Source organism: Loxodonta africana, chromosome 22 (assembly GCF_030014295.1).
Source record: "Loxodonta africana isolate mLoxAfr1 chromosome 22, mLoxAfr1.hap2, whole genome shotgun sequence".
NCBI lineage: Eukaryota > Metazoa > Chordata > Mammalia > Proboscidea > Elephantidae > Loxodonta > Loxodonta africana.
The window spans coordinates 35,524,227-35,539,244 of NC_087363.1; the positions used below are offsets into that span (position 1 = coordinate 35,524,227).

General features: G+C 44.1%; 1 protein-coding gene across 4 annotated transcripts in view; it reads left to right on the forward strand.

The window, feature by feature from the left end:
* The window catches only part of RAB7A (RAB7A, member RAS oncogene family), a 78,411-nt gene extending 65,054 nt beyond the window's left edge, over positions 1 to 13,357 (forward strand). For all 4 annotated transcript variants that reach the window (XM_064274801.1, XM_010589924.3, XM_003409729.3 and 1 more), the window contains 3 exons: positions 8,336 to 8,554; positions 11,201 to 11,329; positions 12,908 to 13,357. In XM_064274801.1, the coding sequence (XP_064130871.1) occupies positions 8,336 to 8,554; positions 11,201 to 11,329; positions 12,908 to 13,003 (444 nt within the window). In that variant the 3' untranslated portion in view covers positions 13,004 to 13,357. The remainder of the gene's footprint in view (positions 1 to 8,335; positions 8,555 to 11,200; positions 11,330 to 12,907) is intronic.
* The last annotated feature ends 1,661 nt before the right edge of the window (positions 13,358 to 15,018 follow it).

The following is a 15,018-nucleotide window of genomic DNA, read 5'->3' on the forward strand; positions in this document are numbered from 1 at the left end:
CAAAGGAGACTCAACCTTAATGACGTGGATGGAGTAAAGCTTTCAGGACCTTCATTTGCTGATGTGGCGTGACTCAAAATGAGAAGAAACAGCTGCAAACATCCATTAATAATTGGAACCTGGAATGTACAAAGTATGAATCTAGGAAAATTGGAAATCATCAAAAATGAAATGGAACGCATAAACATCAATATCCTAGCCATTAGTGAACTGAAATGGACTGGTATTGGCCATTTTGAATCGGACAATCATGTAGTCTACTGTGCTGGGAATGACAACTTGAGGAATGGTGTTGCATTCATTGCCAAAAAGAGCATTTCAAGATATATCCTGAAGCACAACACTGTCAGTGGTAGGATAATATTCACATACATACAAGGAAGACCAGTTAATAAGACTGTTTTTCAAACTTACGCACCAACCACTAGGGCCAAAGATGAAGAAATAGAAGATTTTTATCAGCTGCTGCAGTCTGAAATTGATCGAACATGCAATCAAGATGCGTTGATAATTACTGGTGATTAGAATGTGAAAGTTGGAAACAAAGAAGAAGGATCAGTAGTTGGAAAATATGGCCTTGGTGATAGAAACAATGCCGGAGATCGAATGATAGAATTTTGCAAGACCAACGCCTAAATCTTCACTGCAGATACCTTCTTTCACCAACATAAACGGCAACTGTACACATGGACCTCGCCAGATGGAACACACAGAAATCAAACTGACTACATCTGTGGAAAGAGACGATGGTAAAGCTCAATATGATCAGTCAGAATAAGGCCAGGGGCCGACTGTGGAACAGACCACCGATTGCTCATATGCAAGTTCAAGTGGAAACTGAAGAAAATCAGAGCAAGTCCACGAGAGTCAAAATATGACCTTGAGTATATCCCATCTGAATTTAGAGACCATCTGAAGAATAGATTTGAAGCATTGAACACTAGTGACCGAAGACCAGACGAGTTGTGGAATGACATCAAGGACATCATCCATGAAGAAAGCAAGAGGTCACTGTGAAAAGACAGGAAAGAAAGAAAGACCACGATGGATGTCAGAGGAGACTCTGAAACTTACTCTCAAATGTCGAGCAGCTAAAGCAAAAGGAAGAATTGATGAAGTAAAAGAACTGAACAGAAGATTTCAAAGGGCGGCTCGAGAAGACAAAGTAGAGTATTATAATGACATGAGCAAACAGCTGGAGATAGAAACCCAAAAGGGAAGAACACACTCGGTGTTTTTCAAGCTGAAAGAACTGAAGAAAAAATTCAAGCCTCGAGTTGCAATAGTGAAGGATTCCATGGGGAAAATATTAAACAACGCAGGAAGCATCAAAAGAAGATGGAAGGAATACACAGAGTCATTAAACCAAAAAGAATTAGTCGATGTTCAACCATTTCAAGATGTGGCATATGATCAGGAACCAACGGTACTGAAGAAAGAAGTCCAAGCTGCTCTGAAGGCATTGGCGAAAAACAAGGCTCCAGGAATTGATGGAATATCAATTGAGATGTTTCAACAAACAGATGCAGCGCTGGAGGTGCTCACTCATCTGTGCCAAGAAATCTGGAAGACAGCTTCCTGGCCAACTGACTGGAAGAGATCCATATTTATGCCTATTCCCAAGAAAGGTGATGTAACCGAATGTGGAAATTATAGAACAATATCAATATCACACGCAAGTAAAATTTTGCTGAAGATCATTCAAAAACGACTGCAGCAGCATATCGACAGGGAACTGCCAGAAATTCAGGCCAGTTTCAGAAGAGGACGTGGAACCAGGGATATCATTGCTGATGTCAGATGGCTCCTGGCTGAAAGCAGAGAGTACCAGAAGGATGTTTACCTGTGTTTTATTGACTATGCAAAGGCATTCTACTCTGTGGATCATAACAAACTATGGATAACATTGGGAAGAATGGGAATTCCAGGACACTTAATTGTGCTCATGAGGAAACTTTACATAGATCAAGAGGCAGTTGTTTGGACAGAACAAGGGGTTACTGATTGGTTTAAAGTCAGAAAAGGTGTGCTCCAGGGTTGTATTCTTTCACCATACCTATTTAATTGGTATGCTGAGCAAATAATACAGGAAGCTGGACTACATGAAGAAGAACGGGGCATCAGGATTAAAGGAAGACTGATTTAACAACCTGCGTTATGAAGATGACACAACCTTCCTTGCTGAAAGTGAAGAGGACTTGAAACACTTACTAATGAAGATCAAAGACCACAGCCTTCAACATGAACATGAACTAACCTCAACATGAAGAAAACGAAAACCCTCACAACTGGAGCAATGAGCAACATCATGATAAACAGAGAAAAGATCGAAGTTGTCAAGGATTTCATTTTACTTGGATCCACAGTCAACAGCCATGGAAACAGCAGTCAAGAAATCAAAAGACGCATTGCATTGTGTAAATCTGCTGCAAAGGACCTCCTTAAAGTGTTGAAGAGCAAAGATGTCACCTTGAAGACTAAGGTACACCTGACCCAAGCCATGGTATTTTCAATCACATCATATGCATGTGAAAGCTGGACAGTGAATAAAGAAGACTGAAGAAGAGTTGACGCCTTTGAATCGTGGTGTTGGCGAGGAATATTGAATATACCACGGACTGCCAAAAGAACGAACAAATCTGTCTTGGAAGAAGTGCAGCCAGAATGCTCCTTAGAGGCAAGGATGGCGAGACTGTGTCCTACATGCTTTGGACATGTTGTCAGGAGGGATCAGTCCCCGGAGAGGGACATCATGCTTGGCAGAGTACAGGGTCAGCGGAAAAGAGGAAGACCCTCAACGAGGTGGATTGACACAGTGACTGCAACAATGAGCTCAAGCATAACAACAATTGTAAGGATGGCGCAGGACCGGGCAGTGTTTCGTTCTGTTGTGCATATGGTTGCTATGAGTCGGAACCGACTCGACGGCACCTAACAACAACAACAGGAAGAAGTGCCTGGCAATTTACTTCTGAAATTTAAAATTAGGCGGTGAAAACCTTATGAATCACAGCAGAATGTTGTCTGATACAGTGCTGGAAGATGAGCTCCCTAGGTTGGAAGGTATTGAAAATGCGCGATGGATGCAACAGTAACCAGCAGTGGAGAAGATGAGGGACCCCGTGGTGTTTCGTTATTTTGTACATTTCGTCACCATGAGTCAGAGCCAATTTGACGGCAACTAATAACAGGAAAAGCAACAATGAAGCTGATAGTTGATGTCTCAAACTTAGTGGAACTCGAAAGTCAGTGAATGTATTCTGAAAGAAAATAACAGTACAGGCAGTCCCTGGATTACAAACGAGCTTCATTCCTAAATCTGTCTTTATGTTGAATTTATACATAAATCAGAACAGTTAGGTACGGTTCATATTTAACCTGCTGGTCTGCCACACAGAGCAGAGCAGCAGTGCTTGGGGCACCAGGATGGTGAGGCCGGCCCTTTCCAAGCTCTGAGGGAGGTTCATGTGGGCTTTTTAGTCGTTGCTGCAGGCCACGGCTGGGTGCACCATGTCATGGGAGCCCACCCCACCAGTGGCCACCCAAGTACCCAGTGTGGCACCTGTTCATACCCAGGAAGTGTGGCCCGTTGTGGGAGCCTGGGGGACCCGACACCAAGTCAATTTTTTCCTGAAAGGCCTTACGGGGGGTTCGTTCGTAACTACAGGTCACACGTAAATCAAGTCAGACCCAGGGATCGTTTGTATTCTAAATATACGTGTATGTATTTGTAGAACGATAACACTAATGTTAAGAATATGCAACTTGCAAACTGGTATAAGGGAATCAAAATTGGAACTATGCAACTTAATGTGTAGGAAAAAATTAGTAACTTTTCAAGTTTCTTATATTGTTGAGGAAGAAGCTAGAAATAACTAATATTAAACACTAAATGAAATCAAGTATGCATGAAAAATTAAAAGGTAATACTATGAAGTGACAGTAATTTAAATAGTGTGGTATTGGTACACAGATACACAGATAGCCCAAGAGAACAGAAGGCATATAACGGCATGCAGAGCTGGACATGCAGCAGAGAGGGGGCTTTGCGGAGCGGGGGGAGCAGGAAGAGTTATTAGTAAACAGGGCTGGGCCAGTGCCTTTCCATTGGGGTGGAGGTAGCGATGAATTCAAAACCTGAATGTGGAAAAAATATAAAATGAAAACTTTTAAAAACAAAAATAGATAATATACTTTACCTTAGGGAAGGGAAGTATTTAAAAAAGAGAAAGCATAAATCATAAAATTAAAGATTGATAGGAGACCACGTTAAATCAAACATCTGTGAATAACAAGATTCCCAATAACAAAGGAAATCATAGACCAGGAGAAAATAGTGCTAATGCTTAGCTGACAAACCCTTAGTATACAGACAACCTAGTGGATAACAGCAAAAGACTTGAACAGGCAATTAACAGAAGAAACCATAACGGCTAGTATCTTGACTTCAGAGAATTGTAAAATTAAAATGCTGTCAGATCTCTAGAATCTAGGGAGTAGAACATTGCCGAGCTGATGGTAGGAGTGTATTCATACAGCCACATCAGTGGAGACTGCCATTTTGCTCTCCAGTGTTAAACATGCACATACCCAGCAGTTCCATGTCTAGGTGTGCACAGCCTTGGTGGTGTGGTGTTTAAAGCACTCGGCTGCCAACCGAAAGGTTGGCTGGTCGAACCCACCAGCTGCTCTGTAGCAGAAAGATGTGGCAGTCTGCTTCCACAAAGATGTACAGCCTTGGAAGCCCTGTGGGGCGGTTCTCTTCTATCCTGCAGAGTCCCTGTGAGTGGGATAGACTCTGTGGCAATGGGTATGTCTAGGTATATATCCTAGAGAAACTTAACTCTGGGGATGAGGAGAGAGATGTGAAAAAAAATGTTCATTGCAGCCTTGTGTGTAATAGTGAAAAACTGCAAATAATTCAAATGACCGGGGAAATAACGTTTTTTTTGGAATACCATATAGCATTTAACTTTTGGAAGTAAAAAAAAAGCAAGTTGCAAAAAGATGTACAGGATGTTTTCAGGAGCCATTTACTTCTGGGGAGGAAGGAAGGAGAATGCTATGGGGGGAGGCTTTGCTATTTCCTTAAAAATAAACTGATGGAAAAATGGCAATGTTAGTGGTATTTGTAACATTAGAGTGGTAGGTAGATAGATACACAGGGATGTAGTTTTGAATGTAGAAAATAAAATACTTCAATTAAAAATTTAAAAGATGAGTCAGCCATAGGACTGTACTTTCCTCAGTTTGAAGTAAAATTATTTTTGGAAACTTGGCAAGGATAATACCTAATTTTTCAACTTTTCTTTTCAATTTTTTGCTTTGCCTTCTCTGTATGTCAGAGTTCCAAGTATCTATTTGGTTCCACGTAAGAGTAATAGAGTTCTTAGGTAGTAATTTTACTCTTTGGGATTCTGTCCTAAAGAAGCACTCTGAAATACGGAAAAATCTCTCTGTATTAATGTTCATTGCTCAGTTGTTTATAATTGTGGAGAATTGTTGGCAATATTATAGAATAAACAGGCATTAGGGTTGGTTTACTTTATTTTCTGAGTTCTTTGGGCAGTAGTAAAGCTGTGAGCTGGGCAGGAGATAGTGCCGTGGCCTGGATTTGCAGGCAGAGAGGAGTGATATGGGAGAGGGCCTGGAGTGATGTGTGGTGGAAGATTCCAGCCACATGAAACTCTGATATGTGGATGGTGTTCCCCATGTGGTAGGATGCTAGGTTTTTTTGTTTTTGCCTTACTTATTTTCCAAATCTTCATCGAATAGCAATGTTACTTCTCTAATGGAAGCTTTTCTCTTTAAATACCCAAACCTAGGTTTAAATTCTTGTTTTTAAAACTTTCTTTCTATAGGAGTCCTTGTCTGTTTCTACTTGCCTTACTGTGTGACTAAGTTCTTGATTCCCCTCCACTTTAGTCCCCTTGTATGAGAAAGGCTCATTTTTCCATTCAAAGATACATATACAATAGAGAACATTGGGAAACCAGAAGAGCACACAGGCCAGTATCACCAGCAGTCTCTGCTGGCTCTCCATCATAAGTCCTATGTTTTTCCATAGAAGATATCCTTTGCTTATTGTTTTGGTGGGCATTTAGTCCCCCTTGCTGCACAGAGGCAGGTAGAATAATTGGACTGAAATTTGTTTTTACTGCCCTTCATGCTTATATCAAACTTATTTAACCCGTCACCACATCCTTCTAGCTCAGTCTGAATGCTTTACCTTACCAGTGATCTGAAACATGCTGTGCCTCACCCAGACTTTCCTGAAAACCTCCTAATTTCACTCTATCTGTAGTCAGGACACACTGCTGCCAAGACATGGCTGCTAGGACAAGTCCTGTTTTAAAAAGGTTCTTCCCAGGGAGATGAGTGATTAGTGCTTGTATTGATTAATTGATTAAAGTTGCCTGGGAATGGAGTAGGGTTCCCTGTTACCAGGGGTGTAAATGAGAGTCTGATTGACCCTGTTGTCACTTACTAATTGTGAAGAACCATGTTCATCAGAGGAGGCAGCTGAGGTTGGCTTCTCATAGCTGCCTTTCCTATTAGGAATAACCCTTGGGCTCATGGGAATTGTTACCAACAAAAAAGTGAAACACACACTCTGCCCAGCACTGGCCTTGGTAACACAGCCCCTGTCCATCATGCCTTTAGCCTGGGCTATTCTTGGTTCACCTGTGAGCCGGAGTTCAGCCTGTATACTCATATTACACTGCTGGAGCTTTTAAAAGGGGCTTTACTGCTACCAATTCAAGTCTTCTAGCCAATATTGAAGTTCTAGCTCTGCTGCTGCTCGCCACTGTGTTATTTGAGCCAGGCCCCAAGAGTAAACAAACAAAAAAGAATGAAGGGAAAAAAGGAAGAACCCTGTGTTGTTGACATTGAATTGAAGGTAGCAATATGAGAGAAAAAAAAGAGTAAACCACCAGGTATCTGCCTGGATTTGCACGTGATGTTTTAGGGCTCCTGTCAGAGAACTTTTTGAGATGTGTTGTCGGATTTGGAATGTTACAAGCTTTGTTTACCTTGGTAAAGCCAAAAAACCCAGTGCCGTTGAGTCAGTTCCGACTCATAGCAACCCTATAGGACAGAGTAGAACTGCCCCGTAGAGTTTCCAAGGAGCGCCTGGCGGATTCGAACTGCTGACCCTTTGGTTAGCAGCCGTAGCACTTAACCACTATGCCACCAGGATTTCCTTTTGGTAGTACTATATAATACTGCCCCATCCTAATTTAGTGCCCTTGTACATCATATTCTAACCACACATCCATCCCGCCTTTGTATAGAGAGGCTCTACTCCTTGAACTGTATGCTTGGCATACAGTAGATGCTCAGTGTGTGTATGTCCTGGGTGCAGTTGATGTGTTCCCCCAAGTGATCTGGGGTCACAGGGAGGCAGATTGACTGCCTGAGATGGGCTTCATGGAGGATCTCAACCCCCTTCTGCAAAATTGGTTCTAGAGATGTAATTCTAGTGATCCAGTCCATACTCTATTTTGGTCCAAACTCCTTACCTTTGGGGCAGTTGGTTGACAATTTGGGCATAAAGGAGAACTTTATTGGGTTATGAGAATGGTCCAAGTTCTCAGTTTATAAACAAAGTGGTTTCCTTGCAAATGGACAATAGGTCCAACAGTTGAAGACCTGTGTCAACTAGAAGGCTATCTCCTCAGTAACTACATGCTGCGCCTGACCCAGCCACTGTCGTAAACCAGAGGATTGCCCAAGGTGTGCGACCATGCCTCAGAACACTAGTCAGCTCTCCAGGCTGATGGGGTGGCCCTGTTAGGGACCTAGAAAGGAGAGGAATCCCAACCTTGCCTGGTGTTATTTTGATTAAAGCTTTCATGATGTGTGTTCTCATTGTCTTGATCTCTCTGTCAGGGTTGTTTTTGTTTTAATTTAGGTGTACTATAAATATACTGGTCTCTTTTTAAGGTAAAATTTACATACAGTAAAATGCAAAGATTTAAATGTACAATTCAGTGAGTAATCACCTCCCCATATTTCCATAACCCCCAGAAAGTTTTCAGGGTACACAGATCTTAGATTTACTGCTCAAATTTTACATACATATGTATGTAGTCATCACCTAGGTCAACATTTCTGGCACCCCAGAAAGGGTTCTTGTCTGTCTCTTCCCACTCAGTGTCTCTCTCTCTTACAGTTTGTCAGGGCTTCTTCCTGAATTCTGAACCCTTGTCTCTGTGGGGTCTCCGTATCCAGTTCCTTTCTTCCCGTCTCACCTTCCCCCAACCCAGCATCCCTCCTCTTGCCTGGTGCCCTACCCACACCCTCCCAGGAATAAACGTTTTGTCTCTCGCAGATTTGGGACACAGCAGGACAGGAACGGTTCCAGTCTCTCGGTGTGGCCTTCTACAGAGGCGCAGACTGCTGCGTTCTGGTATTTGATGTGACTGCCCCCAACACATTCAAAACCCTTGATAGCTGGAGAGATGAGTTTCTCATCCAGGCCAGTCCCCGGGATCCTGAAAACTTTCCCTTTGTTGTGTTGGGAAACAAGATTGACCTCGAAAACAGACAAGTAAGTGCGAAAGACACTGGAAATCACAAACAATGCAAAGGCGTGAGAACCTACCCTTGTGAAGGCCGTGGCTGCTGAATCATAGAGAGGACCTTTTAGAGGCAGCTATGTTTGGGGTAAAAGGTGGCTGTTTTTAGCTTTGATTGGTAAAAAACCACTTGGCTCAAGGGCCAGTACCCAGTAAGTACTGTGTCTGTACATGTGCGTCCCTATGGTGGTGATAGGGGGCTGGTCCGTGAATCTCCAAGAGTTAAATTAGAAAGGACAGGTAACACCTGCACAGCACTTTGGGACGAGGTCTTTACTCCCTAACCTAGTATAGGCATACCATCTTGGCTTTCCCTGTGCAAAACAGGGGTGATGAAAGTCCCTTTGAAATTGTGCTAATTAACATAACACCAGAGCCATTCCATGGAGTTGCCCGCACTCACCGTCCCTCTCTGTCCACGTGTGGTTATTTGACTTAAGGTGGTGTGGTGCTCCGCAGTTGGCCTTTTGGATTTAAAGGCAGGCTTGAATTTAAATCCTAACTCATGCGCTGTGAAACTACGAGTCTGAGCCTTCACTCGTATACTGAGGGCACTCCTGGATCAGATGACAGTGTACCCTGAAGCTCCGGCGCACACTCTGATCTTGGGAAATGGTGGCTTTCTAGTTGACCCTAGTTTTCCTCTCTTGCCACAGAGACTGGCTTCTAAGGCGCTTCCGTGAATTTGGAGGGTTCTGTGGTAAGGCCGGAAACCCTGGTGGTGTAGTGGTTAAGTGCTACGGCTGCTAACCAAGAGGTTGGCAGTTCGAATCTGCCAGGCGCTCCTTGGAAACTCTATGGGGCAGTTCTACTCTGTCCTATAGGGTCGCTATGAGTCGGAATCGACTCGACGGCAGTGGGTTTGGTTTTTGGTTTGGTGCTAAGGCCAGAATGGCTTTGGAAGGTGTTGTTAATTACTCTAGACTTACTTCAGGCCAGCTGCCTTTGAGGTCTCAGGCCCATGAGACCTGGTTTAAAGCCCCACATTACACCCAGCTGGCTGTGACTTTGAGCTGTTGCCTTTCCTCTCTGAGCATTTCCTTTCATGCACTTTGAAGGAGGAATTAGATTTTGTAATTTTCACGTACCCTCCCAGCTCCAAATGTCTGCCGCCTCATTGTGGAGTTTACATTAACATTACCCAAAGAATTTGGTCTTTGTCCCGGGTTCCGGAGAGACAATCTTAAAAAACAAAGCAAAAATCTTGGAATTCAAGTGTCTTGGATAAGGACTCCAGACCACACACACTTTACTGACAGGTGAGGTGATGATGTGACTCTGAGGTGGGAGCTAGCCAGGCCAGAAAGACTCACCACATAGTGCCTTGTAAGCACCTCATGATACCTACCAGTCTCAGGGAAGAGGAGCTGGAGTTTGCAGTATGTAATGAGACCTCCAATAAAAACTCTGGACACAGAAGCTCCGTGGGCTTTCTGGTTGGAGAAAGACATCTGTGAATGGGGGAGGGTAGCATGCACTTTGGGGCATGGCAGCTCTGTGCTGGTATCCCCCCCAGACCTTGCCCTCTGCGTGTCTTCATTTGTATCCTTTTTTTTGCTATAATAAAGCTGTAATAGTTAAGTATCACGCTTACTTTGAGTTGTGCTAGTGAATTACAGAACCCAATGGAGTAGTGGGAACTGGCAGTGAGGGAGCCCGGAGGAGGAGGGTCCTGAACTTGCAGCTAGCATCCTGGAGGGGTAGTGGGAAACCCCAGATTCGTAGCCAGTAGATCATAAGTGAGGGTGCCATGTGGGCACCCACACTTGGCGCTTGGCATCTGCCTGTTTCGCAGTCTGAAGGACAGTGTCTTTTAACATTGTAAGGTCTGACCTAGCTCCGAGTGGCTAGGGTCAGAGAAGTGCTGCGTGGGCAGCTGGTGTCAGAACTGAACAGAGAAGTGAAAAGTGGGGATTCGATTTGATATTTGATTTGATTTTGATCATTCCCTCACGGACCTGCCTGGATCTCCAGGAGTACAAAAGATCTTTTTGGGCTTTCAAATGGCATCTCTGTTGGAAACATAGATTCTTCCAATAATTATAGCCAGATCTATTTCTGATCATAGATCCTTTTCTCCCCTTCCTACGTTACTTGTCTCTTGGCAGAAAATGGGCTAAGGGTGAAGGGAAAGAATTAGGACATGAGGGGCTAGAGTGGCCATGAGAGCTACAGAATTCTGTGGCACTTGAGTGTGTAGCACAGATGATGTAACAGCAATGGAGGAGGGACTAACAAGCCTCAAGACCAAGCTTCCTGGTATTTCCCATGCTGGGGTCTCTGAGGTCCCAGGAGAGATGGTTCATTTCTCTCCAGCTCTGCCACCTTATTCCCTTCATAAGCTGCTCTCAAGTATAGCTAAGGATCAGAAGCCATGGGTTGTAGATGGAAAATGGGCTTTGGTTTGAATCTTAGCTGTCTTCCATAAGAACCAGCAGGGTAGCGTCCGACAAGTCTGCAGGTCGCTCCCGACCCTGACCCGCCACACACCTGCCTCCCCCAAGTCTATTCCCTCACCTGTGCCGTCTGCAGTGTAGGGATGCCGGTCCTTGTGAAGGAGTGAGCCAGGGATAGCTGCTTTTGTGATGAGCACACGTGAGCCTTGCGTCCTTTTCCAGGTGGCCACAAAGCGAGCACAGGCCTGGTGCTACAGCAAAAATAATATTCCCTACTTCGAGACCAGTGCCAAGGAGGCCATCAACGTGGAGCAGGCGTTCCAGACGATTGCACGGAATGCACTTAAACAGGTAGGTCCCTGGAAGCTCTCTGGCTCCCTCTGCGGAGGTCTGACCACCGTCCCAGCCACTGCCCACCGTCCTTACCTTCATTTTCTTTCTTAGCTGACTGTCTTTTCTGTGTAGTCAGAAAAACCAGTGTGTTTGTCTGAGAAGATAATGATAGTTCTGCGTAAGCTTCCAAAAATTCAACTTGTTTGTGAAAATCTAAAAGTTGCAGATAGTGAAGACTGGCTGAGGCCACCCATGTTTAGCTGGGCATGTTATTTTCTTGCAAGCTGGTAGGAGATCAAGCCACTAAGATGCCCCTGATCAGACCGCTTCTTCCATTTAAGGAGGAGATAAATTTGAAATAGAATCCCAGCTCTGCTACTGACCTTTAGATCTAGGTATTTAGCATGTTTGGGTTTTCTTCCTCTCATCTGTGAAATGGGAACATCTGCTCTGCAGGGTGGTTTTGACAATTAAATGCAAAGAATTTACTTCTGTCACTGTCATAAATGGTTATATTTAATTGCAGGAAAGGTTAACCAGAAGCTCTAGCATTGTATTTCTTAAATAAAGTTTTCCTGCGTTTTTCCTCTTATGTTGTTTACTTAAGTGGTCCCAGAAGAAAGTTACTTGTTGTTGGTATGTGATACTCCTTGTGGGAGCAGAGAAGCTATTTTAAGTTTTCATTGAGCAGCTCTGTGAGAGCCAGTGGTGTGTTTAGGAAGGTTAGGCGGTATCGCCAGTCCTTTGTTAGTCAGAGACAGTGTGAGTTGGAGAGGAGCGGGGGGGCTGTTTAGAGGTAAGATGTGGGGGGAATGCGGAGAACACTTGAGGGAGTGCAAATGGTGGCTGTCCCCAAACATGTTTCACTGGCTCCAGGAAACACAATTTATGGAAGGCCATGGCACTCAGCAGAATGTGTGGGCAGGGAACTATTTGGAGTGGGTTGTCCCAGATACTGGGAAAGGTCTTGGCATGGGTTGGGGGGCGTGTTCCCCCTGATTCATAATGAAAGGGACAGCCCTACACATAAGGAATTGTTACCACCCAGAATGCCAGGAGTGCTCTGGCAGAGAGACTCTGTTTCTTAGATATCTAAGACCATCTATCTGACCGCTTACCTCAGCTGATAAGAAAATCCATCCACATAAGTTACGTGGCACGCACATTCAGCATTTGAGAGACACAACTTTCCTAAACCTCTGGAAGAAAAAGAAGGTAGATCATAGGTCCAGAAAAATGAGCGGAAAGTGGAAAACTTAAGAAACCTTCTGTGACTAAAGGGGCAGCTAGCTCTTGGCTCCAGCCCACTGGTGCCTTGTGGCAATGCTGACTAAGGGTTGCTCTCCCTCTCTGAATTTCTCTCTTCTTGTTGACCTGGAGTTATCCCAAACCTTGTCTTCCCCTTGGTTATTCTTCTGAGAGTTGAGCATCTCCTGTCAGAGCCCACCCTTAACTGCCTGGTCATGTTCTGACCCCCAGCTCCTTGCCCAGGCAGCAGTATGCCGCACCTGGGAAGAAAGGGCCAGAGCTGAGAGCTGGAATTCCTCTGTCCCTTAAAGCCCTGAGTAACCACCCTTTCTCTCTTGCCCTGTCCAGGAAACAGAGGTGGAGCTGTACAACGAATTCCCCGAGCCCATCAAACTGGACAAGAACGACCGGGCCAAGCCCCCGGGGGAAACCTGCAGTTGCTGAAGGGGCAGTGAGAGTAGAGCACAGAGTCCTTCACAAACCAAGAACACACTTAGGCCTTCAAACACAGCCCCCCTTGCCTCTTCCAAACAAAACAAATTGATCTCTCATATCCAGCTGCCAAAAGAACCCCTACCAAACACACTCACCCTCATACACAACACACACACAGATCTGACACAAGCAGACAAACTCAAGCCCACGCCTATGACACAGCTCCATGGGGTCTGCCCACCCACCACATGAGCCCTCATCTGTGGCAGCAGGACAGGCCAGCTGTAGACATTGTTCTGGCGTGGAGCCGGCATTGGAAGCTTTTTCGTTTTGTCCACTGGAGAGAGAGAGAACTGTTTACAGTTAATCTGTGTCTAATTAGTTAAACTTGATTTTTTTAACGGTCTTGTGGTCTTTTTACCCCACTTCACCCTCCCTCCTTGTGAAGGCTACACCTTGGGAAGGCTGGTGCCCACGTTTCATTACAGGCTCACACCCAGTCTGATTAGGCTGAGTTTTGTATGTATCTGTTAATGCTTGTTACTTTTAACTAATCAGATCTTTTTACAGTATCCATTTATTATGTAATGCTTCTTAGAAAAGAATCTTATAGTACATGTTAATATATGCAACCAATTAAAATGTATAAATTAGTGTAAGAAATTCTTGGATTATGTGTTTAAGTCCTGTAATGCAGGTGTGCAAGATGGAGGGTTGAACCCTGTCTGGATTGCAGAGGGTTAGCAACTCAGAATTCGAAAATCCAGCTAGAGGCAGTATTCTGTACAGTAGACACAAGAATTATGTACGCCTTTTATCAAAGACTTAAGAGCCAAAAAGCTTTTCATCTGTCCAGGGGGAAACTGTCTAGTTCCCTCTGTGTCTAAATTTTCCAAAAGGTTGATTCGCATAATACGGTGGCGTGTGCAATGGATAAAATGGCTGTTGTTTTCAAATATTAAAATTCTCATTTTCCTTTTTTTTTTTCCTGCTCCACACTTGAAAACTCTCCTGTTAGATCACCATCCTACTATAAGAGGAAAAGGAAAATCCTAACAGATCTGTCCTAGTGATTTTACCTTTGTTCTAGAAGGCGCTCCTTTCGGGATTGTGGTATCCGTAGGTTAGCAAACCATTTTCTCCGTTTCCCCACCTGACTCTCCAGTATCGCCCATCATTAATTAACCTGTTTTTTTGGTATGGAACCCCGGCAGTTCTGCTCCCTCCCTAGGATCTGTCCCTGCATTGTAGCTTGCTTAACGGAGCACTTCCCCTCTTTTCCAAAGGCCTACATTCTAGGGTGTGGGCCAGGTTCTTCTGTAAAGAGATGAACGTGATGCCAATAAAATTTAACAAGAACAAAGATCATCTGCCTTTGCCCTGTCTTTTTTTCTTCTTCCCAACCCTTGGCTCAGTAGAGACCATGTTAGCTAATCACAGCCAGTGCTTTATCAAGCTAAATTTAGAGCCCTCCATATGGGCACTTGTGGCACTTTGAGGCAGAAGGGCCTTCTCCTTCCCAATCCTGCAGGAACTGCCCCTGAGTTTCTTTTTTTTTAATCACAGCATTGGGAGCAGAGGGAGAGACCCTGCATGAAGAGTGCATTGTCCCTTAAGAGGAGCAGCTACAACTGGTGATCCGTGGGCCACACACGACCTGTCAGTATAACTTAGCCTGTGTGTGGGTGTGTTTTGATTAACTTGGTTGGTAAACTTATACATCACATATTTATGGATTTATGATTTTTTACACAAGAGGAAGATTTGGCACCAGGGGCCCTGTATTCCATATATAAGCCACTAGCTGGAACTGAATATAATTTTATAAAGTAGTAGTGGCTCAGCCTACAGGTCAGTATTAGGTTTTGCAAAAGTGCCCCCTTTACTTAGATCTTGAATTCTACTTTGCTGTACTTTTCTATGTTTTTACTTCTCAGGCTCCTCAGTTGGGTTCACTCCTCATGCCTGTTCTTGGCATGTACTTCATGTCTTAGAGATAACATTTTTAGAAGTTCAGATGCCAC